The following is a 26203-nucleotide window of genomic DNA, read 5'->3' on the forward strand; positions in this document are numbered from 1 at the left end:
CTATTTATTAATTACCTTAAATTATGATTTGCATCATAGTGCTTATTCTGTGAAGATCTCTGAAAATTTTGTAACGGTAGACATTAAAACTTTAGGAACAGTTAAACCTACCGTATTTCACACTGTCTCGGAAAAATTATTTATATTTTTGTGAATGTTATTTTATACATAAACAGCTAAGGAACATTAATTCTTAAAATTATTTCTTATATTTGTAATGTTTTGTGTATACGTTTATTTAAGAAAAAATACATTCCATTCAAACATACTCATACTTTTATTTTAACCTTACCCTATCTTTCCTAAAAAAGTTCCAAATTTTTATTCCAAAGAACTATTTTATTTAATTCAGGAAAGTTATAGTCTCATATCAAATAAAACCATTTATTTATATTTAAAAAACAATAATTTTCTTTCAAACATATATTTTGTTTTGTTAGAACAAATGTAATGTTATATTAATTTTATAGTATTTTTAAAATAAAATTATAAATGTTTTCTCTAAATCAATGAAAAATTTAGTCAACAATATGTACTACATTATTTCAATACATAAATATTTTTCATGTGAAGCGTTTATTATTTAATTGAAATAAATATTTAAATGCATGAATATATTTAAAATAATTTGTACTAATATTATTTTCTAATTAATTATTTATTCACCAAGATTGCTGCTATTCTAACAATAAGAACGCCCCATCCTTTATAAACTTGAATATAATAGGTTTAACTTGGCTGAGTAACAAAATTTATGTGTTTGTTAGCATTATAAGATAAACTGTAGCTAAATTTATACTGAAATGAAAACATTAATAAACGTCCATACTACTGAATTTCTGATTATTTATATAAAATAAAAAATTATCTCTAACCTTACTTAATTCAATTTAACAGAAAAGTACCTATATCATTCTATTTTTAGCGATTGAGTTAATCATTACCTCTAGTGTAAGTTTGTCTGCCTAACCTAACATTCGTGGTCACATGAGACTCGCACATTATTGAATCATATTTAGCTTTATACCTGCTAAAATAATGCGTCCCTTTTCTTCGACAAAACGATCGAAAATTAACAATTACGAAGTATTGCAAAATACAGTGCCCTAATTCATTAACTACAATTATAAAAAATAAATCATATTTTCAAAGTTTCGTTTCTGCATCGTCACACGCCCAGACCAGATCAACGGTAAACGAAGCGAATCCCCAGACTTCCGAACTGTATGCGGAAGACAAGACTATTAGCGAACACAAAGACGGCGGGATGTACGACAGACGACCGCAGTCCTTTCCAAAATTAAACGGGAATCCACCCACAGACAAACAATTATCCGACAATTTATAAAATAGAATCATGAACAAGCACCATCCTTCATTCCAATAAAACGTGCAACAAACAAGCAAGCAGAGGGCAGCAGCGTCTCCCATAATAAATTGCTTGCGCGTCATCGGATCCTATCCGGCAAAAAAATGCATATTAATACAATCGCTGGTCACGGTCTCCTTTGTACTTTTTATTTATGCGGATAAAAGAAACAACCCAGACCTACAGGAAAGATATAATTCCTGTATTAAGGAAGTACCGTCTTCATTTTTCGATACCGTCTTTGCACCAAATTTGTATAAAAAGTATATATAAAAATACAGGTACAAGGATAAAAACATACAACGTGATCCATTTCAAAACAAAAACACTTTTGTAAAATATATATTTATTGACTGATTAATTCAGGTTTTTCGAAAGGTTTTATCATTTCCATTCTTTTTAAATGTGGTAAATGCAACCTATGGAATCACAAATAGATTAAATAAACAAATCAACGGATTAACCCTCGGATTACCTGGTTCTCGTATATATTGCCATACGACAAAAATGTTTGAAAAAAGCATCTTTATAATAATAATTTTATCACATCAGGTGTAAAGTCAACTTGCATATTCCAGTCCTACTCGTATAAACAATGATCAAGCAAGTGCTGCTGTGAAACTATTAGTCGAAATCTGTAGAAAGGTAAGCCCGCCAGATATGCTTTCATACAGAACCCGACATCACATCGTAGAGATATTTTGGATTAATTTAGGGTGTTTTGCATAGATTCGGCTATTGTATTGGCATGAAGACATATTATATTTTTAAATACAACATTTTAGTAGTACCTTTTCTAAATCTCCTAAATATACCTCTTTTTATATTCACGCTGTAGTAGCATGCAATTGGCTCGTTGGAATATGCAGCTCAATGCTCAAACCAGCTCAATGTGAGAGGACATTGATACAGAAATTCATAAACTAAACATAGTGCTTAAAAATTAGTAATATTTTCTATTAAAAACTTTAAATAATTTTAAAAAATCTCATTTATATCAGATTGATAAGAATTTTTATTTTTATTTTTTATTGGAAAAAATTAAAGGAGCAAAAAATTTTCATGACAGTTTTAATAATTTTCGAAAAGCTGTATCTCAGTGAAAAATGGTCTTATCAAGATAAATAAAAAAGCATTTAAGTCTAGTTTCAAGATCTTCAGACAAAAAATGTTTTTCAAAAGAAATACATACCTACCTCCAGAAAAAATTCTCAAAAAAAAAAAAATTTTTCTAGGCAGGAATATTTTTTCGTACTTAATCAACAGAGGCCAGTTAGCTTATTTATTCAGCATCAATTTTATCTTTAATCATCGATATCATATCAACAAATTATTGCATAGCAAATCCAAGGGCGATTTTGAAAACTTGAATAAATTCTTTTCGAGGACCTGTCATGGTTTTCGAAGAAATTTTTTTTTTCAATCTTGATATCAATTTGAAAAAAGTGAAAAAAAATACTTTTTACAGAAAATCTACCGCTAATTTACAAATATTAATGATAAGACTAATTTTGAGAGAATTTTTTACAGCTCAATGTACACACAATAACCCTGTAAATTGACAAGTTGACGCATCAAACCGTTTTTCTGGTTCAAGTGATCAAAGTTTTGGTAAGAATTAAAGAAACACGTTCATTACTTTTCGTAATCATATCAAAATAAATGAGGATAATTTTTCTTGACTTTTCCCACAATTTTGCATTAGATATAATTTAAATTAAAAAAAAAATCAAAAAAATTTCGAAAAAAAATTTTTCAAAAATATTTTGATTTTTTTTTTTTTGGAAAAGTTGCTGTACGATTCGGTATTCGATTTACACACATTCATAAAATTGATTGTCGATATTTTCTGCGAAGTTTACTTACGTTTCAAATAACAGTTTCTTTTAAAACTACTCTTTTTTGGCAAATAAATTTAATCAAAAGTTTTTCAAAACAAGTTTGGTAAACTTAATTTTCTTTTTAATTTTTTATCATGGTCAGGCAGCTTTGATGTGAGTCGATCGTTTTATGACTCGTAGCACCCTCTACGTTCGTATATTTTGGGTAACACAAATGCCGGTAGTTAAGAAATTACTAGAACTTTCTCAAAAATCCAATAACTTTTCCAAAAAAAAAATTAAAAAATTTTGAAAATTTTCTTTTTGAAAAAACTTTTTTTTTTAATTTAAACTATATCTAATGCAAAATTGTGGGAATATCTTGAAACCACAGACTTCAAAGCTTCAAAACGCTTATTTGTTATTTTTCACGGAGATAGAGCCTATCGAAAAATCACTAAAAAATTCATGAAAATGTTTTGTTCCTTTAATTTTTTCCAGTAGTGTATATAAAACAAATATTGTTTGAAACATAAATTAGTTAATATGGCGACATGTCGCAAAATAGTACAAAAGTAATACCACTCCGTCAATTTCATAGTTGGTACTTCAGTCCGGTAGCTGTACAGTGCGGCGTACACAAGAGTGTAAGTAGAGTTTAAAAAACAAATTATAAATCAACAATTTATTAGATTAAAAAAAAAATAATTTCAAATCAATATTCACAGGAACACTAATACCCCTGAAAACTGAGCATCACTTAAGTTACCTCCTGTATAAGGCTTTCGATAACACGCCACTGTGACGAGGTAAGACACGTAGACGAGAGAAAACGTTTCTAAAATTACGTTCCAAGTAAACATCCTCAAAAATGCGCGGTTTTCCTTTGCTGAATCAGAATAACATGATAAAAATAGCCATCATAATACAAAGAGCCCTCTTCCAGCGACCAATTTACAGTCAGTCACTGGCTGACGCTAATCTAGCACCGACATCTCCAGGAACATGGCTGAAATATGACAGTGACAATAACGTCGGGGCACACACGTGTGACTGAAAAGCCCGCCGGAATAATTTAGCCGTAGCGTTTAATTTAGTAATAATGTCTGCCTTCTAACGACGGCGACGGAGATGCTGTGACATGACATGCATTCAGTCAACATTAATAACAATGATTATAATCGCAGGTATAAACCAGGCTGTAGGGTTCATATTACCTACATAAATATAAGGTTTATCCTCCAGATTGAAGTATAAACGAGACATCCATCCTGTTTATTTAAAAAATGCCAATTATGCTAAACTGGAACAAAGTGTGTATGCTGATTATACATACAGGGTGTAACTTTAAGTGGGGGTCAGATTTTTAGGGGTAATAGTACGTGTTCCCCTGAATACGAATCTGCAATTCTTTTTTTTAATCAAATAAATACTCGAGTTATAAATAGTTTTTTAAAAATGCACGTACGCCGCCGCTGTAATTTTCATGTATTACAAATACATGAATTGTAGGCAATCTACAGTGCATGTGAACTAGGGAGATAGTGCGGGTCAACGGTGGCGAAGTGAATGGAGTCAGTTGTTGTTCCGTATTTAGAGATATCTAACCGTGAATTTGAATGTTTTTCATAGCTGGAAGTCATCAACAGACTATTTGTTTTTGTGTATTTCATTTATCATTATTGATTGCTGCTTGAGTTTTTTGCCGAGTTACTTGTTGCGTACTGTTTGTGTGGTGAATGGTGAACACCCACTCAACAAAAGTAGCTCGTGACGAATGATGTGAAATTGTGCATGCGCTGCAACTAAAGCGCGCCGCTATTTGAGGTTACACTAGCTTCTCCAGCGGCGGGGTATGAAATAAGATTTTACGACGGAATTTGAAAAAATAAACTATTGATACACGTTTCTTAAAAGTCAAAGGAAGCCACTCAAACACTCAAAGTTACACCCGTATACTGAAGGTATATTTTTAAGGACATGAAAAATCTACAAACTCATCAAGTTTTAAAACTTCCGAACTTACTCAACTATAAAATCTTAAATCCACAATCGAGATAATGATAATTGTCATTTACAATTACTTTAAGGTCATTCCTCTCGATTCTCCGACCAAGTAATCATTAACATTAACACAGTTGATACTTAAGTTCGTACATCCATTTTGTTACATTTCAATATAACAAAGCAAATTGAATTTGAATTAGAATAACTGATTATTATTTGAATTAAGTATCAACGTATTATTTTTATTTTAAAAAAAACTTATTGTTATAATACTTTTAGCCAAGTTGGATAATAATTACCAAGTACATACAGGGTACGAGGTATGTTCAGAAAATAACCGAACTTTTTTAATTTTGCGCTAATGGAGATATTTAGTGATATGCGGTTGGCAATACTGGGTTGCGCATAACCTCCTCTGTAACCATATGTTGGATTGTTGATGTGTTTTCGTGATATTGTTATTTGAGTGCAACGTGTTCAAGTGTTAGTGACAATTTTTGAAATGTGTGTTTTTTGTAGAACGAAGATGCAACATAAAATTTTGCGTGAAACTGAGGAAAACTTTCATGGAAACGTTTCAACTTTTCAAGCAAACTTACAGAGACGTAGCTCTGGGTCGTACGCAATGTTACAAATGGTACAAATGTTACAAAGTGGTTTTCATGATTTAAAAGTGGTCGTCAGTCAATTGAAGATGATCCTCGACCAGGAAGGTCTTCGACTACAACTAATAACTCCCACGTTCATAAAGTCAAAGATTTGGTGCGTGCAAATCGCCGATTGATTGTCAAAGACAGCATTGCAGAAGTTAACATCTCAATTTGGTCATGCCATGAAATTTTGACTGAAAAATGGAACATGCATCGAGTTGCAGCAAAATTGTTTCTCGTTTGATGACCTATCAACTGAAAGAAAATCGTGTAGTCGTTTGTCTGCAACTCCTGGAACAATCCTTTGACGATGCAACATATATTCAAAGGATCATAACGGGAGAAGAAGCTGGGTTACGACATTGAGATAAAAGTTCAATCATCACAATGAATTAGCAGAGGATATCCACGCCCCAAGAAAGCATGTCAGTCTCGATCCAATGTCAAAGTGATTTCCACCGTTTTTTTCTAGACTTTAAGGGAATTGTGCTTTTTGAATTCTTACCTCAAGGCGAAACTGTGTTGTGTACTATCAAGGCGTTTTACAACAATTACATGAAAAAATCCACAAAAAGGGACCAGAGTTGTGGCGAGAGAACTCATGGTTCTTGCACCATAATATGTGCCCGCAAATCGTCAGTTTTGTGACAAAAATCAGATTATTGTCCTCCCTCACCCTCCTTACTCGCCAGACTTGGCTCCTTGAGATTTTTTCTTATTTCCGAAATTATCGGTGCTAAAAGGACGCCGTTTTCAGACCATTGATGGCATCAAAGCAAATTCGTCACAGACTTTAAAGGCCATTTCAAATGAAGCTATACAGGACTACTTCGCGAAATGGAAATACCGCTGGGAAAAGTGTGTGATTATGGATTGGTTGGGGAGTACTTTGAAGGAGACAAGAACCAATAATGCATAAAATTAATAATGAAGTTTAAAATATAAATTTCGGTTATTTTCTAAACAAACCACGTATATCATTTACTTCATTTACTTATTAACTCCAAGACGGTGCACTTAACAACGTGCAGTAAAATATCTTTTTGTAAAACCTTTATCGCTTCATTAAGGTTCAATATTAAATATTAATAGTAGGTAGGTAATTTGTTCTGTAACTTTGTGTTCCCAAATCGACATTAAAGTTTGGCAAGACGTTTCTATTAACACCCCGTACTACTTCTAAACTTCAAAAGTTGTTTATAGTTTAAACGACTGATCAACAAACTAATAGATAACCTCTTCAGATTGGGTGTATCAAAAACCAATGTCGAGTCTTCAAAGAATATTGGTTACTCATAGTTTTACTAAACATGATAACATGATGTAAACAATATGAATAGTACCTAATTCGATATGTTCAAATTGTTTTTTTCGACAATATCTCAAGAAACAAATGATAGGTACATGTCAATTCTGACCTCATTTTGATTATTAATTAAATGGTATTTCCAAATATTTAGTTAAAAATAAATTTTCTATTTGGTTACTGCATCCGATACATTATCAACAAATACCGACCTAGTTCTTACTTAAAATTAAAGTCGTAAAAACAATTATTATGATCACCAGAATTATATAAACAAATACCTAAATACCATAGATATTATTGATATCTTTATGTAGTAAAATTACCTATAAGTTTAAGTAGGTACCTACTCAAAAGTTTAATCTTGATATTTATAAAAACATAAATATCAACTGAACTCACCTACTAAGATAGTCACAAACTTTCTAGAAATGCAATCAATCTCTCACAACTAATACGATGTTGATAATAATTTCAGAACCCATCTTATTGTAAAATTATTAACACAATAACGGGACATGCATACTTACTTTCACAATATAATCAGGAAATACATAAAATTACCAGGAAATAAGTGACACGGGAGAGAGTCAACTTCTGGTATTTTCTAACGAAAGAAAGGTTTTAATAACATTAATAAATTTAAGTATAATGCAAACAATGGCGCAAAAAAATGTACCTAACAATTTACAGTTTGTGTAGAAAATAAGGTCTATAAAACATACCTTTATAAATTAAAATTACTATGCTTGGTTAGACATGGGTAAAAATAGTGCATAAATTATAAATAGATGTAGATCCTTCGGCAAACTAAAAAATAAGATCGGTAAAAAACATTGGAGAATGATTTTTATGGCATCTCATAAAATAAATTCGCTTATCTGTATCTGGCAATTTCATAAACTCAAATACACGCTTCACATAGCACCGACGAATCTGCCAGATGTTAAATTGTACCATTGCAATTAGCGACGCTAATAAATATTAAATATTTGTGCGTCTACCTATTTCCACGATTAGAAAAATAATTGTACACTGTTTTATTGTTTTTTTTCGTTTCTTGACCTTTAACGAGGTATCCTATCCACACCCAAGTTAAACCGCATTTGATACAATAGGTAGGTACACCTATTATATACCGTTTCAATTCCTGTATCACGAAGCCAGTATACCTATTACCTGCATAATTTAACCATTCTCCTACACATTTCACGCCACTTTTCAGACAGCATTTCATACAACAAAAAATAGGTAATCAAACTAATTAGTTTTCTAGTAATGATTTGTAGTATCAATATCAACATTGTCCTGTGTCTTCTGATTTTATTAAAATATTTCATATATTAATGAACATCACCCTTTCCGGATTGTAGACACTGTGAGCTCAAAAGTAAAAGTAAATCAGTAAAGTAGGTACTATCTCATCCCAACTGCATGCATTTTAAGAGATAGTTTGCATAATAATTTATCTTAGCACCTTTATATTCGGCAAATTCTGATAAATCTACCGTTATAAAACAAATATTAGCAGTTTAACCTCTAAGTTAGTACCAAGAAAATTCATAACGGCAACATAAACAATGCAGGGAAGAGTTAAATCGTGACTTACCTGACAGAAGATCGGATCCCTTTCACCTTTAGCTCTGGCGGTTCTCTAATCAAGTCCAATATTTACAAATAACACAATCGGAACACGGAAAACACGACCACGTTTAGGTTACCTTTTTCGCAGACTACAATACAACAAGCTCGACGGCTTTTACCAAACTGCCAGAGAATTTACTTGGCATAATCTGCGAACAGGCAAAATCAGCTGATTGTTGGAATCGTACGGCCATCTGGTATGAGACCAGCGGACTACATGTAGATACCTACAGCTAGTGGTTCGTTCTTCTACTATTTCCAATAGAAACTAAATAAAAGGTGAACTTATAAATAATTTCATCAAAATTCGTTAATAACTATTGCGTATTAAAAACAAAATAATTTATAGGTGGACAAATAAAAAATTTTTTAAATATATTTACACTGATTAAAATATTTCAGATAAAAGAAAAACCTAACCACTTGATATTTTTTTATAAAAAATCAAAAAAGTGCGCATTCTGAAAGCCTAAAGGCAAAGTGTATTAAACTCTTAAACACTTTTTGGTTTTTTCCCAATAGATAAGTCTAAATAAAATTTAAGATGGTAATACCAACAGTATTATAAACAAAGGTATTATACATTCATTATTATTGGCTGTCTCTTTTAATCGCGGGGTTTTAGATTTATTTTATTTATTATTATTATTATTGCGGACTGTTACAAACATTTAGGGCCCTGGATAATTTCGTGGTCTACTGTTGTAAGTACCTAAATAGAATTATTTTAATTTACATACCTTACCTACCTAGTCCTAGCTACTATTGCAGCTAGGACTTTAATCATAATTATGAAATTATGAATGTCTATTTTACTTAATTTTGTTATTTCCGGATATGGGCCATATCTAAATAGTAATAAGATTGTTTAGAGTATTTAAACAATGGTCATTTAAAAAAAACAAATAACGTAAATGACTCTTTGCACAGCACTCTGCTAAATATTGTAAGCAAACTTCAGAAATATATTCAAAATTAACTTTAAAATTAAGTTCTAGAAAATAGTCAGATACCCTGGACTGCCGAAATTGGTGCACATCTCAGACACAGCCAATACGCAGATAAATCTTCTACTAGTGTGACGGTCAGCAAACGGTTCGGTGACAGCTTGAAAATCCAACACAAACACCAAATTCCAAGTCAGCATTTGAGATTTGTTCTGCAGAAACGATAATTTCTTAAAGAGTATGCTCCAAACAATTGAAAATGTTGGCCACTGCTGCAGAACAAGTCTATACCGTATACTTGAATTAGACTAGGAATATGTATCTTGGATACTTTTATATTTTATTTTTATATGATGAATGTGAATGATGAATATAAATATTTTTAATTTTAATTAAAAACTGTCTAACATAAAAGAAAGTTTCTTTTAGGTAGATTCTACACACACCTGTAAGCGTAAGCAAATCTATAACTTTACAGAGAATTTACAATTCTGCGTTACAGATATGTAGCTTTACACACTCTTATGAAATAGTAATTTTTTACCTACCCTAACATCATTGACTTACAGGATTTCTTTGATGTTAGAAAGAGACAAAGTAGATTCCTCAAAATTCCTCACTATTTCAAATTACAAATTCCTCATTCTTCTCAAAATTCCTCACAGATTGGTAACACTTCTAATCAAAGTATTTGCATTTACAGAAGATAGAAAAATATCTCCACCCTAAACAAGTTTTCCCATATTTTATTTTGTAGATGGCTTTCATACTTTTAGTTATATTCAATTCTTATTTTATCACACAGGTAGGTAAGGACTTTCCTCAAGGTTTTTTACAATGGTCTTCGCAAAATTAATTTTATTATTAATCACCAGTACATTTTCTATTTGATAAAAACGAAATAATGTTCTGTAGAATTCAGAAACTTGTAACTAAATGTTCTTTCATGGAAATTATTACAAAATATTAATTTTCAATAACATATAAATCAATAAGAAAGAAATGTAATTGCTCTCATAGATATCTCTCATCCTGTAGAGTAGACTATCAAATTTGAATCGCTGTGATTGTTATTTGACGAGCATTAAATTACATGCAATTCAATATGAAACGGTGATTTTTTTCGTCTGAATTGTCACTAAAAATGTTGACCATTTTCAATAATTTTCGTAAAAACACATTCAGTTACAAGTTTCTGGACTCCATAAAACATGATGTCATTTTTATTATCAAGTAAGTTACATCTTTGATCATAATTAAATCAAAGTATTGAAAATCCATTGGCAGAATAATAAAATAATTGGTTAAGTTAAAATCGTTGGCAGTACTAAAAATTTACAAGAGAAAAAACTTGGAGAAAGTCCATATGTTTATGTTTGGAATTTATCAATTGAGTAATATTACCAAATAAAATAAAACTAAAGCAGAAAATGGAAAGTAGAATAAAATGGCAAGAAACTCATTTGTAGAGTTATCTGGCCGGCTTCTTCCCAAATTTATTACGACATTGACCAAGTGGAACATATTTTTGTATTTCTTGACACACAACACGCTTTAGAAAAATTACTTTTGAGTGTTGTCTCAAGCATGTAGCATTTCCTTACACATTTTCTTTGCAATAAAAATTCCCCTTCTGTAGTCAACCCGAATTACGAAATTAATATTGAAATAAAATAAAATAACAATTTAACTTAGATATTAAACAGTTTATGAGACAATCAGAACTGAAGTTGTAGTCACCTTAAAAAAATAAAAAAAGTTAATCAGCAGTAGAGATATTTTTCCTACTTCTGTAAATGCAATTGCTTTGGTAACTACATTAGAACATCTATATACAAGTTCTGACATCAAATTTCATTTGAATTTTTGTTGACTTTAATGCCTTGTAGTAGCTTTTCGCAGCATAGAGGTAAATTTAATTAGACGTCTTTATTATATCCCCTCGTATGTGTATGAAATATTGGGACACCCTGTACTTTGTTGACATTTATTATGATTTAGAATTGTTACTATATTATACATTATTTGCAATAGTAGTTATATTAAGAGGTTACAGTAAAACCACAAAACAATAAGCAAGTATCCACAAAATATACAACAGAAGTAAATACTACGAATAGTAAACATAAACGTAGTATGTATGAATTCTGAAACTGGAGTAGCACGAAAATACAGCTGTCGCTACTGATCTATCTATAATGTGATTAAACACTTTAATGAAAACACTGAATGAAAACAAATCCTTACAAATTGTTAAACATTTATTATCAAAATGTGCAAATCGAGTCAACTTCTAGATAGTTAAACTTACAACTCCTTACATAGGTACTCTAAAAAATTGTAAATCCTCAATACAATTCAGCCACATTCACACAAACCTACCAATATTTTATACCAAGACTTTAGGAACATTATATGTACTAAATTTACAAAACATATCTGGCTAATTTTTACATTTGAGTAAATATATAAAAAATTTGTCAAATATTATATAAACTAGCTTATAATTGGAACCAATGTTCTTAAAGCAAAATATTAATTGACACTTCATTTTTTCAGTATTGTATTTGTAATACTTAAAATGAAATATTTTTAGGTCATCCAGTATTAACACATAACAAATAATAACAGACCTTTCACTTCAAGAAGCTCAAGATTTGGCAGTTTCAAATATTATAAGCTATGGTACAAAAATGTTTCCTCTTATTTTATATTACTTTCATAATTATAATTTGTTTGGATCAAAATTGTTTTACCATCCAAATTTTGGACATGAATTTCTTAATATCACCACTCAGTAATAATTAAGTTTATTTTTCTTGTTTTTCCTAATACTTGGCAAAAGTTCAGTACAACCGCTGAGAGAGAAATAGTATTTTTCATTCAACGGTACAACATTATTCAAAGAACTATTTCTAATAATCAAATATTTATTTTTTGCTAGAGAGCGCAGAAATAAAAGTAATTTTTTAATTATTTATAAAATAAACGTTCCCGGTCATTCAACTATTGCTACTAAATAAAAATGATATCATTGGTAAGATACATACTGTCCTCCATTCTTTCTCGTTGAACAACTACCTGTTAACATTTCACAATTTACGATTTTTTAAATAGCTGCTCATAACTTTCTTTCCAGGTATTAGGCCCTGAGTTAAACCAGGCCTCTTACGTTTCTTGTTCTGCATAGCTTCGTCATTAATTTCTGTCAAGTCTTGTGTAGTTGGTTGAGCAGTAAACTGACTATGGCCCATTTGACCTCTTTGGCAGATAATAGAATTCTGAATTGCAGCTTCTTTTTCGGCCTTTAACTGATCCTCTGTTTTTTGTATGTCCGAATCGTGAGCAAATTTGCAGTTATGCCCAAAACGACACCTTCCTTTCCTGTAATTCCAACAAATTTTTTTACCGTTGATAACCATTGTATTGTCTTTAGTGTCCACCATTTTTACGTGCTTCTGTAGTATAGCCTCTTTTTCATTTTCTGCTTCTATAAAAGGATTCTTGAAAACTGAAGATTTAATTTCATCTTCAACTTTCGTCTCTCCGAAGTTTGGAGTTGGCAACTTTTGTGAAGGCAATGTTTTTTTTTCCTCTGTTTCACTAAAACATATGACAGCTGACCCATTTTTTACATAATTAAAATCTATAATTTATTCCGTATATTCAATATAAATACTGCTCAAAGGCGTAAGTAACTATATATCTAGAGTGCGAAAGCCTTACCTATTATCTTCAATTTCCGACTCTGAATTTTCGCTGCTAGACGAATTAGAATCTGAAGAATCTCCATAATCTGCTACTAGTGACATTTTTAAATAAATGATACTTTACGCTTAGTTAAAAATAACCAGTTCTTCATAGAGTAATAATAAATCAAAACAACAAAACTTCAACAAACATGATTAATGTCAATGTCTGTCTGACGTCAAAAACATAAACCACAGAATATTTAGAAACCAGAAACTATATACGGCAAATTACCGACTTCTATAGAGCGTATTCCATTGGAAATTATTCAACTAGAGGAGCAAGGAACGATATATTCTAAAACAGTTCTGTTTAATAAGCTTCAATTATAAATAAAGGCTTTTATTCGGAAAAATACATATCACGTTTAAAATAAATATAACGTTGTTTGCAAATTAGATAAATAGTCGATCTAAAATCACAAATCAGTTTAATAAACTACAGAACTCTGTTTAAATAACACAATATTTCTATGATTACTTAATAAAATCAACAAATTTAAATTTATATATCTATACATATCTATTCCGTTTTAGATTTGACTTTCCCTTTACCAAAGGTACCCCAGTACCTCAACATCGTTCTAACACCAATGTATAGTAGATATATAACTAGTGAAGTTATTACAACTACAAAACTAATCACATCTAGCAAGTGGTATTTATACCACGAGAATTTGATTCCAGCCACTTTAAGATGAGGAGCCCCCCTTGTTCTTATGACGTATTCTACCCAGTAAGCAGCTGCGTCCATAGGCTTCTGTGGTCTATCATGAAATAATTGTGATCTTTTCTTCACGTTTTCCGTGTATCTAAAATGCAAAGTATTATACAGGGCGAATTAGATTTTCACAATGTAAAAATTCATTTTAAAAATAAAAAGTGGTCTTGTCAAAAGTACAGATACAGATTTTATCTGTTGCATTTCTTCCAGATATTTAACATATCTACAACTTACTTCGGATTAGTGAGCAGCTCCTGTAAATATTGTGATAGTTTTTCCTCCGAAAATGAGGGATCTTCCATGGGTAAATAGAGGGCGAATCCATTGTGAGTGGCTAGTTTTGCGTTGAGATGTTGGTCTGCAAAAACTGGGATTCCCAGTACAGGTACACCGTGATAAACCGTCTCTGTTATACTCAGAAGTCCGCTATGGGTTATGAACAATTTCACATTTGGATGTGCTGCAAATACGAGAAAATTTTGTTTACGTATACATATCTATTGGTTGAATTACGTTTGCTTCAAAGTCACATATTATAGAAAATGTGCTAATGGTTTAGATCTGATCCATCGATTGTAAAATCAACTCGTGTCAATAATTTCTTGTTCTGATTTAAAACCAAAGTGGAACCACTACCAAAAATTCTATTTTCTGTAATTTTGATGTATTTGAAAACCAAAAATCGGAAATAAATAAAATTTAGTGATTGAATTTTAATTAACTCCGGTTCTGGATGGTAGAATTGATCTTCGATCTATTGAACTTGCAGCTTTAACCTTTCTTTCGCAAAATAAGCCGGAATTGATTTTGACAAACTAAAACTTAGTCCCGACTGGTGCTAAATAAAATTTCATAATTTTTTTTATACGTTCTGAGCTAGTCTCACCTAGTATGTCCTGCTGAGGTATCCATTTGGCTAATTTAACATTAGGAGGTTTTCCGGGTAGATCATCCGCCTCCCACTTCCATAACACTTTCGCTTTAAGTTTTCCAAATGCCTTTAATATTGCATCTCTCCTGTAAGGATTAAGGCTTTTGCTTTTCAAATTAGACCCTAAACTGAAATACACAACGCCTTCTTTAGCATTGTCGAGATATTCCTGTAGATCCTTTGGTAACTTTTTAGGGGGGTTGACATGATAACCACCAATTTGAACCATATTGGGCACAGAAGGGACAGGTTGGTTTAAACTTTCGTGAGAGTTTAATAAAACCAACGATACATTGTAGAACACGTCATAAATGTCTGGAGCATCAGGAAAATGTTTTTTCAGAATTCTGTTTTGATCAGGAAAATATACTAGCCGGTCGATAGCTTGGAGCATTAAATATGAAAACAGATTTAACAGCCTGTCAGTAAAGGACATATATGGATAATTAACATCTGGTAAAAATGAAACGTAAGATAGCGGTGATGGATTTCCAGCAATATTATTTGTCCATGGAGTAGGGCCCATTGTACTAAAAACAATTACAGGAATTTTGTAGATGTGGCCGAAGATCTTCATGACTTCATTTAGGAATTGTTCAACTATTACAACATCAAATTCTTCGTCTGATTTTAGAAGATTTTGTACATTTTCGTGTGCGAAAAACTTGTCGTTTAATTCCGACATGACATTAAAAAACTGACTCATTGAAGCGAGCATACTCTGGTTCTTATTTTGCATGAGATTCAAAACATGTTTCAATGCTGAAAAATACAAATTTTGTTATTATGTATTCACATCTTAAATTATATTTGTAATAAGATTGTGCTTCAGAAAAAAATTTAATGATGATTCCTCTCGTAAAACAAATCAAAAACCAAAAGAAAAAATGTTTTTAAAACCATAAACATCCTTCATTCATTGGATATGACCTGCAATTGTTCATTAATTTATTATTGATCAGTTACTAAAGATATAGACTTCGGTACAGACAGTACCCAGTTCTCTTCAAGTAAAATCTGAATAAAGTTATTTAACATTAGAGGGAATATTTTTTATGGATGGGTCATTTCTAATCAAAACTTTATTGTCATTGAGTTTTTTACTAAATAACAACCTTTCTCTCTGCTCAAACCCAATCAAATTTTTCACTTTGAGGTTCAAAACCAAAAAAATTTTATAAGCATCTTTCTTGTGTTGATTGATCTTTTTCTATTATAAAGTATTTAATAGACTTGATCGGTGCAAACGGACATCAGATTCGAATTCAACGACCCCAAAAACGTATAGATATGTAGGTTTACTTAGTTTTCAATTGATTCTCTACATTTGACCTTGAACTGACCTCACCCTAGACCTTTTTGAGTCTAACGGACACCGGATTCGGTTTCGGCGACCCCAAAAACGTGTAGATAGTAGATACATAGCTTTATTTTGTTGACAATTCATTTTCTACATTTGAACTTGAACTGACCTTAAACCAGAGCTGATCGCGTCAAACGGACACCGGATTCGAATTCGGCGACCCCAAAAACGTATAGATACGTAGGTTTAGTTTGTTGACAATTAATTTTCTACATTTGACCTTGAACTGACCTTAAACCAGAGCTAATCGTGTCAAACGGACACCAGATTCGGATTCAGCGACTAAAAAACCATATGGATACCATGGTCTTGTCTTTCGGACCTGTCACTTTCTTTTTTGTGGGGCTGTGTAATTATATGTATTGTATGAATTCGTCTGATTACTTTTCATTCAAACAAATACGAATATGTTCGTCTACTAAAAACGTCACTGACTTTTACCCAGTTTTTAGACTTTTAACCGTGAACAGTACATTCTAAAAAGAGAGAAAAAGTTTTTTTGAAGAGGTCTATTCAGTTCTATATAAGAAGATACCCTGTGATGACAAATTACTTTTTTTATCAGATTACGACCTTCGTTTCTTATGGTTAGTTGGTATCTGAAGATCTCTATGAGAATCAAAGTTATATCCCCATTCGCGTAGCTAAGGGGGGCAGAAAACCCGGTGCCCACCCCAGAAAAAAGAGATCCAATAATATTACCTTTCTCATATGGTCTTACTGACTGCACCACCTTTTTTTAGAATCAGACGCGAGAGTGCTCAGGTTTTGAAAAATTATATCGGTAAATCGTTGATTACGTGTGCTTTGTTTTTGGTGGCCTCCATAGAGCTTGAAGCAGCCCTGGGCCCACCCCAAGCTACGCCCATGTATATTCCAGCAGTATTCCAGCAAATATAGCCAACACAGCAGTACAGTTGTTTCAAAATCTTATGAGCTTTGACTTTGATACTCGCAGAAACATAATTCCGACCGTCGCCGTCGCCTAAATTATTCTACGTCTACATTACATCCATTATTCACAGTCTATCGGGAGCTCTCGTACCGTAAACAAGCCTTTGCTCCGATTTCCGATTACAAATATCATAATAAATTGAGTCAATGTTTTCATAACGTGCTTATTAGAAAAATTATGTGGATACGCCACGCCTTTCGCGGCTGATGAGATTTTGAAACTACTCTAACAGCTTTATGTTCTGTTACTGGTAGATCGTTGGTATAACAGCAAATGTAGTATACACCCGTTACTTTTCTTACAGGACCAAGTATGCATCTTACTTAATTATAAAGAGTCAATCAGATTGTTTTGACGAAAGAATCAGCCCTGATAGTTTATCACAATGTCGCTATTACACTCTGCATATACCTAGATTGCTAGATGATATCGTTATTTTGAAAACTCTGAAACAGTTAGAAAAAAAAACAAAAATGAATCTATGAACGTTTTGTCATTAAAACCAATGAATAAAAGAAAAAATATATTTACTCTCAAATTCTTCTACGAACCCAGTTAAGACCACATCTTTATAGCTACCCCTTTTGGGTGGATTTTTGTCTTCAAACGGGCTAATCATAGTAACGTTGTGGCCCTCCTCAGCCAATCCTTTCATCAAAGCACGACCCAAAATATAATGACTTGGAATGGTAGTTGGGAATATACCTAAAATACGAGCACTATTCGCTGTACAGCACAACGCGTAGAGTAGAGTTAACGTTAACATTTTGTTAATCAACATTTTTTATTATTAAAACCTTATTGTTAAGTTGTTCGCACTAACTAGAAAAGTTGTTATTGTGCTTTCCTTTTATACTTAAACGTTACAATATTTTTATAACGTTCAGATTAAGTAAATAACGTTACTAGACAAAAATTTAAAGTACTCTTAAATTAAGTGGTAATATCTGTTAAGAAATACTAATAAATTATATATGTAATTACTTGATTAAAGCATGACTAGTTTGTTTAGAAATGCACACATGCTTATCATCTTACGAGAATGATGCAGTATTTCATGTCATTGTTTGGGTGAATACGTCAATATTTTATATTTGCAACCAAAGAAGTAAGAGATTATGGTTAGTAATGTAATAATATTTATGTTTTTTGTGGAGGGAAGTTATTACGCTATACAATTCAACCGCCTGGAATTAGTTTGACACTTGGAAAATACCTAATATCTATATATAGTATTTGTTTATATATAAATACGTTTAATATAGTAAGTGCAATAAGTGTATTATGTTATATTAATCAAAATATATAAAAAATATAATCAATCTTATCTACAAATGAATATGTAGTTTGAAAATGTTATTTAAACATATATAAATATAATAATCCCTAAAACTAAATAACAAAAAAAAAGAATAATAATATTTGTATAGGTTTACATATTTTAAGTAAAACTTATAAATTGTGCCATTTGTATTGTTATTAAAAATTATAAACCTTGAATTTGCATCTAGAAATGTTTACATTTCAAATAATTGTCAATTATTCTTATATCACTTAAGTTATACCTACATATTATGTGAAATCGTTTGAAAGTTGTAAATCTAATGTGTTAATTATTATTAATCTAATCTAATTGATATTGGAACTCTCCACATATTTCTACAAATTTTCTAGATATAAAACAAAATCAGAATTAATTTGTGTTTTTAAATAATAAAATCATTTGACATACCCGATATTACAACAACAATTGTTCAAAATTTTATCCACCAACGTGTAAACACATTTGGGTTCGTCTTATTCAGTTTCTACGAACTAACACAAATGTTGTCTTGCTTCACCATTACACAAATACTTCACCATAAATTAAAACGATACCCATCAACTCCGTGTTGCTATAAACGCAAACTATTTTTACACTAACTACCCATTTTTGACACTAACTACTAAAAAACTATTGTAAACACCACAGATAACAGGTAAACACTATCGCAAAGACGATTGCAAAATCGGATTTCAGTATTCGCATAAGAGTAACTAAATAAGAGGCTTTTATTGGATAGGGAGGATCGAACATGCATTCACTGAGGCCATCTCACGTTGTTGTAGCAAAACATTGTCTTTTATGGAAATTGTTAAACAGAAATCTGCAACCACAGATCGAATCTGTATTTTCAAGCTTTCAGTCAACAGAAATAGAATGCGTTGACTGAAATATTTCAATAACGTAGCCCTGGGCACAATTATTTATAATAATACTAAGAATAGGTACCAGAATTTGTATGCAATCGGTAAATGTTTGAAGCGCCTAGCAGCATGGTGACTTATTTGGATTGATGAAGTTGTTGGTTCATTGGAATTGTCTAGATTATTTTATTTATTTAGTCGGAAATATTTAATACCTACTTTAGTTGTGTTATTTTCTCTAGTACTAGACTGTTGTTTAGAATTTGTCAGGATTTTTTGAGAAATGTGAATCTTATTTGATAAGCAGTCATAGATACTACTATAATGCAATACTAATAAAAAAAACATAATTAATTCAACTTAATTTATGTACATTGTTTTTGAGTCGAACTTTTAGAATTTTGTTTCAAATGCTCGAACTTTATGAAAATTATCAAAATTAATATTTTTCTTGACTTTAAAAGAGCTTTTCAACAGACCGTAGTGTACCTGCTTTTATAATCTTTTATCTTTCTGATAGATAAGCAAATAGTACATTTTCTGTTAAATAGTACATTTTCTATTAAGTTTTTGGCTTTTTTATTCCTTTTCCAGTTATTGAACACATCATTCTTTTCGTACCGTTGTTTTGACTTTGTAGTTATATTCAGAGAAATATTGCTAGCTTCCTCTTGCAAGTCCAGTGGAGTATTTGTAAATTATTCGTCACTGTCTGAGTTACCATTCATTTTAACTTATGTACATATTCACAGAATTACAGTTGTTCACACTTATTGTTATATTAACTTTTGTTGTTTGTTTTGATTCGAAATTTTGACATTTAATGAAAAAATATATAAAACGTAAATGACAATCAAAGGTGTCTAGATTGTAAAAAACTACTAAATCTTATTATAAGTTATTTAGCAGTCCAAGGGTCGATAAATATTACTTTCGGTCATATTTTTACGGTCAATATGATTCATTTTCACATATGCTAGGCGAAAAATAATTTAGCTGAAATGTCAAGATTTTTAATGAATAACTAACTTGGGATCAGTGAGCAGTTCGTGAAGCAATTCCGTTAATTTTTCGTTAATTCCACCGAGTGTGGCCTGTTCTGCGTTAAGGTGTTGATCTCCAAAAACTGGGATTCCCAATCTCTATCAGCTGCCGGCTATCATTTTTCAGAATAAAGCTACTGAAAGTAGGGTTCATATTTTTTGCTGTTTTTCTAGCAATATTTCTAGAGACTTCCTTATATAGCTGAAAGTAGAAAAAAAATATCTTCCAGAATTGATAAAAAAATATATAGTATGCCATTTGAACGAAAACAGTTGACTACAGCAATTTTGACATATGTTACCATAGAGACGAACTAATAATGTCATTTGATAGAGTTTGAGCGGCGATTTAAAAATATATAGGGTTTGTGATAGCTATTTATTAAAATAAAAGAGATACGAGGCCGCGAATACCAAACTGAATCACCCGGTATAATAAAATTTGAATGTAAACTAAACAATTATGACTACAAAGTATGCAAACGTACTGATTTTAGAATTTTGCCAAATAATAAAGAATTTTAAAATTTACGGTGCGATATAATGTTTTCCCAGATTTATCTAAAATTAGGTATTTTTACGATATTTAGACTAACACTTATCAGAAATACAAAATGTTGCGGGCATACTTGCTCCATAGACGTCATTATTATTGAAGAGAATCCAAAGATATAATTGTGATTTTAATATGATATAATCTAGAAATCAAGTTTTGGAAGTATCTTGGAAACAGATGTAAATAAACAAGAAATAAAAAATATGTTTTCCACAATGATGTAATTAATCAATCCCACACGAAACTTACGAAATTGGTGACCCCGACGTGATCGAAAACTAACGAAAAATTTTGAACGAGAGACAGAAGGCCGCAATGAAAAGCTGCAGTTGCAGCTACCATCTTCAGCTTAAAGAGTTCGGGCGAAAACTAGAAGGGTGGTGGAGGATTAGCAATCAGCTCATCATCTGTAAATCAAGTGAGAGCGAGGAGCACAGAACTCAAGAGGAGAAACAATAATCAAGAAAAGGAATCGAGTTATTCGTGGTCGTGAAGATCATATCGGATTTCAGCAAACAATTGTAGGTGAACTATGAGAGTGGGTGTAAGTAACAATAATACTCCCATAATCCGGCTATTGAAATTTAACTAAAGTAGCTTATATTTATATTGACCACAGTAGTAAATACAATTAATTATTAGTAACATGACAGATTCTGATACTAATGTGAATCAAATGTCAGATGGGACGAATCAAATAGCTTCATCATCATTAAAATTACCTAAATTTTGGATTTGGTTTTATCAATTAGAAGCCCAATTTGTTTTAAACAAGATTAAATCAGATAAAGTTAAATATATCATCATGGCTACATTACCTTTAGAAGTTGTGTTAAATATCATTGATATTATTTAAAATTCTCCAAATAATAATTTATATATGTATAAATTGAAAGGAAAAAATCATTAATAATAGGCTAACTGCCCTCTCATTTTTTTTAGAGATATGTGAACGACAGTGAGGGAATCAGCAGTAGTCAGTCAAGAATTACTATTAAAATTGTGGAAAAAACGATTGCCAAAATATATTTCATTAACTATAACAGTATCAGGAAAAGTTAAAGTCAATGAGATTTTAGATATACCAGATAAAATTGGGAAACATACAAAAGTACTAACATATCAGTTACTAATTCAAACATTATGTATAAACAGTAAACAATAAAATAATATTGATAATTCAAGGGTAGTTAATACATTAACTTTACAAAGGTATAAACGAGCTCCCAAGTAAATTTAAAGTCATTTGACTCATTTACAAATAAAAATCTAGAATTGGAATCAAATATTAATATATTACAAACACAAATAATGAACAATAGGACTGATCATGGAAATTTAAGACAGTTATAGTGGCTATAGACAAAATTTTAAATATAGAAGTAACAGTAGGGATAGAGGTTATAACAAAAACAAAAAAATATGTTATTATCATCAAAAATTCAAAGATAAAGCAACTAAATGCGAAGGACCGTGGTGCAAATTTTTCAATTTGAAACTGAATCATTCCAATTGAGGCGTCAAATCACGGAACCTATTTTCAAAGTCGCCGAATGTTTATTTATTATGAAACTAATAGATTAAACTTCTTAATCTTTACGGGAGCAGACATTTCGATCAAGCCTAGAGGTGTTTTTAAAAACTTCAAAAAACATGCAGATATACAGTTATCTGCAGCTAATGGCCAAAAAATTTCAACTTTTGCAAACAATATTTAAAAGTTAATTTAGGTTTGAGAAGGGAAATTCATTTCATTTTCACAGTTGCAAATACTAACCGCCCTATCGTTGGCGACCAAGAATAATATTGCTGTCACATATCTTAATAACTTGTCAGTTCAAACTACAAACAATTCGTTGATTATTTATACTTTCTATAAAGGACAAAATTTGAAACAATAAAGAATTAGTTACATTACTACTATTGGATTACTATTATCTACACTACAGTACACTACTTAAAGTATTGTTATCTCTGTAATTTATTGTCTAATAAATAGCAGTTTATAATCTAAATGCATTTAATCCCTTTTGGATTTAATTTTCGCTTTACTGCATATACTCATCAAAATCTTTCTAATTCCGGCATATGATACATAAATAACTAAGGAGAATACTACGATTACAAAACTAATAACGTCCAAAGAATGGTATTTAAACCATGAGAAATTAGCTCCAGCCACTCTAAGATGAGGAGCCCCCTCAGTCCTTATGACATATTCCACCCAATAGACAGCTACGTCCATGGGTTTTAGTGGTCTATCGTGAAACATCTGCGATCTTTTCCTCACGTTTTCTCTATACCTGTAAAGAAAGACGTATAAACAAGTGTACCCTTGTGCTTTTACAGACATCTTACTTGGAATTAGTGAGTAGTTCCTCTAACATTTTCGATATTTTTTCTTCTGAAAATGTGGGATCTTCGTATGGCAAAGAAAGAGCATATCCACCAAGAGTGGCCATTCTTGCGTTGATGTGTTGATCTGCAAAAACTGGAATTCCCAATATGGGTACACCGTGATAAATAGCCTCAGTTGTACTAAGTAGACCGTTATGGGTTATAAATAACTTGACATTTGGATGAGCTGGAGAATTAAAAATATATATGTAACTTTTTATATCTGTAGTTACTGATTTTGTTGTCGTTACCTAATATATCCTGCTGGGGAAGCCATTTGCCTAATTTAACATTAGGAGGTTTTCCAGGTAAATCGTCTACTTCCCATTTCCACAAGACTTTCTGCTTAAGTTTGCTAAAGGCCTTTAAGAAGGCGTTTCTTTTGTTCGGAGGCAGATCTTTGCTTTTCAGATTGGATCCCAAACTGAAATACACCACACCTTCTTCAGCATTGTCGAGATATTCTTGCAGATCCTTTGGTAGTTTTTTGGGAGGTGTGACATGGTAACCACCTATATGAACCATATTGGGCACAAAAGGAACGGGTTGGTTCAAACTTTCGTGTGAATTTAATAAAATCAATGAGACGTTGTAATAGAGATCAGAAAGGTCTGGTGCATCAGGAAAGTGTTTTTTCAAAATTCTGCTTTGATCGGGAAAAAGAATAAATTTGTCCATTGCTGCGAACATTAAATATGAAAACAGGTTTGAAAGCCTTTCTGTGAAAGACATATCCAGTGATGAGACAGACGAAATTGGTTGTGGGATATAAGATAATGGCGATGGATTTCCAACGATATTATTTACCCACGGATTAGGACCTAGCGTACTTAAAGCAATTACGGGAACGTTGTAAATGTGGCCCAGGACCTTTATCGCGTCATTTAAGAACTGCTCAACTATTACAACATCAAACTTTTCATCAGATTTTAAAAGCATCTGAACATTTGCGTGAGCAAAAAAGTCGTCGTTCAATTTTGAGATTATGCCTAAAAATTTGGACATTGTTGCGAATGTACTCTGGTTCTTATTGTCGAAGAGATTCATAACTTGCATAATTTCTGGAAAATAATATATTTCATTATCATTCTCTTTTTATGTACAGACTGTTTCTTAAGTGTCTGAAATATTTGAAAGGGTGATTCTTCAAAACATTTTACGAAGAAAAATTCATATAACATATTATGTTCATTACCTGACACATTTCTTAGCATTTTTTCACTTACAGCTTAATTCTGGAGAGAATTGCTATTTTATTAAAAATACAATATTTTAAGACCCATAACTTCTTTTAGGAATTAATAACATCGTAGATCCTTAATGGATAATTACTAAAATGCTAACACTGGACTAAATGTTGAAAATGATGGCCACGGTGTAAGCTACAATTCTGATGCAATTATACTCGACGGCCGAAATTATAGATAGTGATTCATCGCTAGCTCTTGGACTAGTAAGGAGGACGAGGCGTGCGGGGATCGAAAATCCATAGGCTTGTTTACGTAAATGGCAACAAGATGTAGAAAATATGGAAAAAATATAATAAAACATAACATCTATTATTTTAAGAGGTTTTATCGAGAAAACTTCAAAAATATTTTAGTAACATTTTGTTTTTAAATTTTAAGTGTTTTCTATAAAACGATGACCCACCACCACCCGGCTTACGCCGGCCGCCGCAAAATATTGTAATGTTTACTATTAATATATTTATTGAAGTAGGTACTTACATATTTTATAATAATTATCTCACGAATATTATCACTGTCACACTTTCACTTCACTGCCACATAATCATTTCACTATTAATATATTTAAATACTCACATATTTTATAATAATTATCTCACGAATATTATCACTGTCACACTTTCACTTCACTGCCACATAATCACTTCACTATTAATATATTTAAATACTTACATATCACATTATTCACATTATATATTTCACATATCACTGTTGCTATCACTATCACTAGAAACATCTTCACCCAAATGAATAATGACTGGTTCTATGAACACTTCTACCGTTGTATCAAGATCCCACATACGTTGTTCCTCTTTCTGTGCATGTCCAATACACTTACACCATGTTTCAGCAGTGACGTGATTAATAGCATCCTGTAATAATAATTTCACGTCGTTTATTTTAAAGGTGGTGTTTTTTCGTGCGATTTCATTCTTTATTTGTGCCCAAACCAACTCAATTGGGTTTAATTCACAGTGGTATGGCGGTAAACGGAGTACACGAATTCCTCGATCTTTGGCCATCTCATCCACTACATACTTAATGTATTGACCTTTTTCTCTTTGGACAATTTTTAATAATTGTACTTTTAGCATGGTTTCTGTATATTCAATATTTTTCGATTGTAACCAGTCCATAATATTTCCTTTTCTCCATGCTGATGTCGGTAACATTTCAACTCTTCTACTATGATAAGGTGCGTTATCCATCACAACAACTGCTCCTGGCTCCAGATATGATAAAACATATTCAAACCATTTTTCAAACACGTCGCTGTTCATATCTTCATGATAATCTCCCGTTTTT

The 26203-nt window shown here is 31.5% G+C and overlaps 3 protein-coding genes across 5 annotated transcripts in view; all 3 read right to left on the minus strand.

Annotated features, from left to right (window-relative positions):
* LOC108904589 (protein-tyrosine sulfotransferase) overlaps positions 1 to 8905 on the minus strand; it is a 464159-nt gene extending 455254 nt beyond the window's left edge. Inside the window, exon 1 of the mRNA XM_018707207.1 lies at positions 8762 to 8905. The gene's annotated coding sequence lies outside the window, so the exon portion shown is untranslated. The remainder of the gene's footprint in view (positions 1 to 8761) is intronic.
* A 3086-nt stretch (positions 8906 to 11991) lies between these two features.
* Positions 11992 to 13658, minus strand: LOC108904579 (zinc finger CCCH domain-containing protein 8). 3 transcript variants are annotated; one of them, XM_018707192.1, is made up of 2 exons: positions 13470 to 13658; positions 11992 to 13338 (listed from the first exon to the last, which is right to left on the minus strand). In XM_018707192.1, exons 1-2 carry the CDS (start codon positions 13534 to 13536, stop codon positions 12836 to 12838), a joined length of 570 nt encoding a protein of 189 aa, XP_018562708.1. In that variant the 5' UTR covers positions 13537 to 13658; the 3' UTR covers positions 11992 to 12835. The 3 variants fall into 3 exon arrangements, with proteins under 3 accessions (XP_018562708.1, XP_018562705.1, XP_018562706.1); XM_018707189.1 differs by having other exon boundaries at positions 11992 to 13346; XM_018707190.1 differs by having other exon boundaries at positions 11992 to 13362.
* A 167-nt stretch (positions 13659 to 13825) lies between these two features.
* The window catches only part of LOC108904558, a 17376-nt gene continuing 4998 nt past the window's right edge, over positions 13826 to 26203 (minus strand). The window contains exons 2-8 of the mRNA XM_018707167.1: positions 23900 to 24709; positions 23610 to 23835; positions 23281 to 23554; positions 17997 to 18246; positions 15103 to 15909; positions 14451 to 14676; positions 13826 to 14304 (exon numbers count right to left, since the gene is read on the minus strand). Coding sequence (XP_018562683.1) covers positions 14016 to 14304; positions 14451 to 14676; positions 15103 to 15909; positions 17997 to 18246; positions 23281 to 23554; positions 23610 to 23835; positions 23900 to 24709 — 2882 coding nt within the window. The 3' untranslated portion in view covers positions 13826 to 14015. The remainder of the gene's footprint in view (positions 14305 to 14450; positions 14677 to 15102; positions 15910 to 17996; positions 18247 to 23280; positions 23555 to 23609; positions 23836 to 23899; positions 24710 to 26203) is intronic.

This window comes from Anoplophora glabripennis, unplaced genomic scaffold (assembly GCF_000390285.2).
Source record: "Anoplophora glabripennis isolate ALB-LARVAE unplaced genomic scaffold, Agla_2.0 scaffold131, whole genome shotgun sequence".
Taxonomy (NCBI): Eukaryota; Metazoa; Arthropoda; class Insecta; order Coleoptera; family Cerambycidae; genus Anoplophora; species Anoplophora glabripennis.